The 5218-nt window shown below is 42.8% G+C and overlaps 1 protein-coding gene across 1 annotated transcript in view; it reads left to right on the top strand.

Annotated features, from left to right (window-relative positions):
• Positions 1-3681, top strand: part of LOC112068923 (importin subunit alpha-6) — an 8357-nt gene extending 4676 nt beyond the window's left edge. The window contains exons 8-10 of the mRNA XM_024136153.2: positions 4-125; positions 338-516; positions 1083-3681. Coding sequence (XP_023991921.2) covers positions 4-125; positions 338-516; positions 1083-1270 — 489 coding nt within the window. The 3' untranslated portion in view covers positions 1271-3681. The remainder of the gene's footprint in view (positions 1-3; positions 126-337; positions 517-1082) is intronic.
• Positions 3682-5218: the final 1537 nt, after the last annotated feature.

Raw genomic sequence — 5218 nt, 5'->3', positions numbered from 1 at the left:
GTGATAGATGCCAACATCTTCCCAGTGCTGATAGAGATTCTTCAGAAGGCAGAGTTCCGCACCAGGAAGGAAGCAGCGTGGGCTATAACCAACGCTACCTCTGGGGGCACTCCTGAGCAGATCAGGTAATAACGCGCGTCAAATTCTTAAATAGAACCGGAGCATCATTTTGGAGACTCGCTGCTTACGCCAAGAATTCATGAAATTAATGGGAGTAGTCGCATGCTCGGCAAAAGTTTTGTCCCAGTGTAGTAGGCCTGTATAACCGTATCTCTGCTAAACCAAATTAACAAATGTGAAAAAATGTCAATTTAACACTGTCTTGCTGTCCCGGTAGGTACCTGGTTAGTCTGAACACCATCAAGCCCATGTGTGACCTGCTGACAGTGATGGACAGTAAGATAGTGCAGGTGTCACTGAACGGCCTGGAGAACATCCTGAGACTGGGAGAGCAGGAGGCCAAGCAGAACGGCACTGGCATCAATCCTTACTGTGCCCTCATAGAGGAAGCCTATGGTATGTTTTACACACACACACAACATAAGAGAGTGGGACAGGAATCAACCCTAAGATGTACTCTCAATTCTGTTTCTCCACATTCTCCCTGAAATAGCAAATGTCTCGTGGATTTATAAGGTATGCACTGACGTAAGGAGGCAGAGGGAACGATTGCACTCTTCAGGGAGAAGGAGAAATGTCATTAGGCTATGGATAATCACTTAGCCAGTGGAATGCACACTGTTCCACTAGATGGCAGTAGATATGTTGCTGTGAAGTGAATAGTGTACTCTGTAGTTCTTATCTAATAAGATGCAAGGACACATGCTGCCAAATTTAAACAGCTGTTAGTTAGTGATTATGACTCAGTATTGTCATGTGAGTCACTAAGGCCTGATATTAATTTGTGTGCGTGTGTGTCCACTGGCTTTTCTTACTAGCACTGATTTAGCGGATGGCTGCTTTATTGAGGAAAGTTCTATTTGTGATGACTGTGTGGATGTCGTACCTACGTTCGTTGAATGCACTGACTGTAAGTCGCTCTGGATAATAACATCTGCTAAATGTAAAAATGTCCACGGCAGGTCTGGACAAGATAGAGTTCCTGCAGAGCCATGAGAATCAGGAGATCTACCAGAAGGCTTTTGACCTGATCGAGCACTACTTTGGTGTGGAGGAGGAGGACGCTAGCATCGCCCCACAGGTGGACCAGAACCAAGGCCAGTTCATCTTCCAGCAGCAGGACGGGCCCATGGAGGGCTTCCAGCTCTAACCACCACTTGACCTTTGACCTTCACCCCTCTGAGTATCTACTACTACTACCCCCCCCCCATCACCCCAGAGAGTCCAGTCTCCATAGGGCTGTTTTAGACCTGAACAGATGACACTACCCCATCTCTCCTCTCTCACTGGACACACCTGCTCTACCTCTCTCTCCAAATCTTCCTCTCCTGCAAGGCTAGCCTTGCCCTGCCACAGCACCCTATCTGGAAAGAGCAAGAGAGCGAGCACGAGAGAGAGAGCCTGACTGACTGAAAGACTGACTGAGGACAGCTCATTCTTAGTGTTTGAGGACAGCTCATTCTTTCTATTGTAGACTATACCGTCTGTGCAGTGGCAAGCCTAACATGGTAGGCATAGGAAAGAAAGAGTTGGCTAATATTTTGTCTTACTCCCTAAAATGTTTTATTTTATTTTATAATTTCCTGTGATATTATTATTACGACACTGGTGTCTCAATCGTCCTCCATATCTCCTTTTTAAATGTGAAATGACCTCTTCAGTCTTCAAAAATATAACAAAAGATATGAACACATGAAGCATTTGACTGAGGATTCTCTGGATTTCACCAGATAGTCCAAACTATCCCTACTAGTGTCCGGAAGAGGTTTAGTGACTGTATCAGCTCATTTCCTCACTTGTACCCTTTGACCAGAGCTGAGAGAACGGTAGGCTACAGACAGCCTACTGTTTTCATTGGGAGGATGTCAAGATGATAATGATGATGTGTGTATTCCAGTGACATATTATTTAAGTTGGAAAGCAGCTGCACATCTCTTTCTCTGGGGTCTCTCTTCAGTGTTGAAATGGACTATGGTTGACCTGGAGATTCCTAATCTTATTTATTCCGTTGAAATGTCTTTCTGCTAATTTGAGAGAAAGATGGTCAAAAACTGTCATTATCATCTTCTCTCCACTCCTTGGCCCTGGCTGCAATATTAACGTTAGAATAACATCAGGACACCAGTTGCATCGAACTGACTGCAGTAATGTAGATGCATTGTGTAGGGCAGCACTGCATGTAACTTGCTGCATTAGTCAGCATAGCGTTTAGCCAGGCTTATGCTTATCTGTAACAACGTTACGGTAGGATTGACACAACGTTAGGGCAACGTTGAGGAGTGTTCTGCTTGTGTGAGTGCTCCTTATTGAAGCGCCGCCAGCAGGCCACAGTACAGGACCAGACGGGTTAGGTTCAGTGACTAGCGTCTGTCGTGTGATGCAGTGTCTGTAACAATCTCCAGGTGAATAAAAACACAGGCTCTCAGAGTTCTTTTGTAGTTTTTTCCTTCATCTCACCATGAGTTATTATGATGTCATGACTTATTTGTTTTGCTGCAGTCTTTTTGTTTAATTGGTGGTGGTTAACTTTGCATTGGACTTAACGCTATTGGACGTTGATAGAAAATGCTCAGTTGAACTCTAGTGCTTTGTATATTATATATACATGTAAGAAATGATATAGGGGAAAGAAATACCTACTAATTGGAAGGGGTGATTTTATTAATTGCAGTATAATGTGTTTTCTGACAGATGCAGTAGTGTTGTACTTATGGTTGAGTCTTTGCACACTTACCTGTTGCTGCTTTATTCTGATCTTCTGTTGGTCATGTGTTTGTCTCCTCTGGTTCCCATCATTTTTAGAACAGCTTCTAGAAAATGTTTTGTTTTGAACGGCTTCCAGAACATGTTTTGTTTAGAACTCCTTACGTTTTTTAAATCTTTTTGTAAAAACTTTACATGAACTCTTGATTGGTGGAGGGAACCCAACCTGGCTATACTGAACTGCTGAGCTTTTATTAGTGTGTGTGTGTGACTACAAGCACAGTATTTCAGCATTCTACTTTTCTTTTAGTTTTAAACTCATCACTCCTGAATCCTGGCTCCTTACTTTTGGCATGTTATGTTTTTGAAAATTGTAGATGCTGTATACATTTTGAGTACCATATTAATTGATCCTACGACTTGGAAATTATATATATATTTACTTGAGATGGAAACAGTTTGTAGTGCTACATTTTGTCATGCACATTCAACAATTTATAGTTTTCTAGTATTTCTCATGTTTGTACGATTGGATGATATTATTTTTATGTTTTAGGTTGATTTATTTGTCCTTCATTTGGGAATTGTTTTGTTTTGGTTCTGAAACCGAGGCTAAAAGAACTGCTGTGGTATTCTGTTCAGAATCCTCTAGTTTAGGTGGTTACCATATCATGTCGCCGTTGTGGTTCTGTTTACTTTAACCCAATGGACCACAGAGGGCTGTGTGTGAAGCTGGACTCAACAGCTCCTCTCTGTGTTACTCATGGAGCTGTTGTCTGGCTCTCTTTTGATGGGTTAATGTGGACTGTAAAATATTGAAGAATAAAGAAATGAAATAAAATGATCTGTTATACAAGGCCTCTTGTCAGCTGGAATATTGGGGATTTTGTCTTCGATTATGGTTTTAACGGAACTTATCTGTTCAATTCTTATGAATGAAACACACACACAACCTTACAATAGACCTTGTCTAGCCTGTTACAGTTCCTAAGGGGGACTATTAGTGACACTGACTTTGCAGCTGATTTTAGAAGACTGGTCCTGGCCCTGTTAAAGAAGTTCTGATGAGGTAACAGTGCATACACTACATGGAGGCATTAGTCCTATGTGTGACTGCTGGAAGTACAGTGCCTTCAGAAAGTATTTACACCCCTTGACGTGTTACACACTGAATTTAAAATGGATCCAATTGAGATTTTGAGTCACTGGCCTACACACAATGCCCCAAAATGTCTAAGTGGAATTATGTTTTTAGAAATGTTTACAAATTAAGAATGAAAATCTGAAATGTCTTGAGTCATTAACTATTCAACCCCTTTTAGTTCTGGCAAGCCTAAATAAATTCAGGAGTAAAATTTGCTTAAGTCACAAGCATGGGCTCACTCTGTGTGAAATACACTGCTCCAAAAATTAAAGGGAACACTTAAACAACACAATGTAACTCCAAGTCAATCACACTTCTGTGAAATCAAACTGTCCACTTAGGAAGCAACACTGATTGACAATAAATTTCACATGCTGTTGTGCAAATGGAATAGACAAAAGGTGGAAATTATAGGCAATTAGCAAGACACCCCCAAATAAAGGAGTGATTCTGCAGGTGGTGACCACAGACCACTTCTCAGTTCCTATGCTTCCTGGCTGATGTTTTGGTCACTTTTGAATGCTGGTGGTGCTTTCACTCTAGTGGTAGCATGAGACGGAGTCTACAACCCACACAAGTGGCTCAGGTAGTGCAGCTCATCCAGGATGGCACATCAATGCGAGCTGTGGCAAGAAGGTTTGCTGTGTCTGTCAGCGTAGTGTCCAGAGCATGGAGGCGCTACCAGGACACAGGCCAGTACATCAGGAGACGTGGAGGAGGCCGTAGGAGGGCAACAACCCAGCAGCAGGACCGCTACCTCCGCCTTTGTGCAAGGAGGAGCACTGCCAGAGCCCTGCAAAATGACCTCCAGCAGGCCACACGTGCACGTGTCTGACCTAAGCTAACCTCAGTGTGATCACAAGAAGAAACTAGTAGGAGTCTACCTGAGTGCGTCATACATGATTGGAGGCATCCACTGTAAAACAACAACGAAACTTCACTTCACACTGTTTACCACAGCTTGACAGACACAGACTCTGCGTCTCAAAATCCTCTTGCCTCTTGTCAGATGGAATTTAGTGGATTTTGTCTACAGGACGTCTGTCTATTCTTCTGCACAAAAGCAATGATGATTTCGACAGAACTTGTTAAATTCCTATGAAACACACACACACCTACAGACACTTTCTGTATGTGGGTGCTGTCTATGCAGCTGATCCAGTTCCACCCCCAGCCATTTCACCTAACCCAACCTCTGTGTGATCACGAGAAGAAACCGGTAGGAGTCTACTTGAGAGTGTCATACGTCAC

The sequence above is a fragment of the Salvelinus sp. IW2-2015 genome, unplaced genomic scaffold, assembly GCF_002910315.2.
Source record: "Salvelinus sp. IW2-2015 unplaced genomic scaffold, ASM291031v2 Un_scaffold789, whole genome shotgun sequence".
NCBI classification, from domain to species: Eukaryota; Metazoa; Chordata; class Actinopteri; order Salmoniformes; family Salmonidae; genus Salvelinus; species Salvelinus sp. IW2-2015.
The sequence above is the reverse complement of the archived record's forward strand: the minus strand, read 5'-3'. Positions and strand labels throughout refer to the sequence as shown.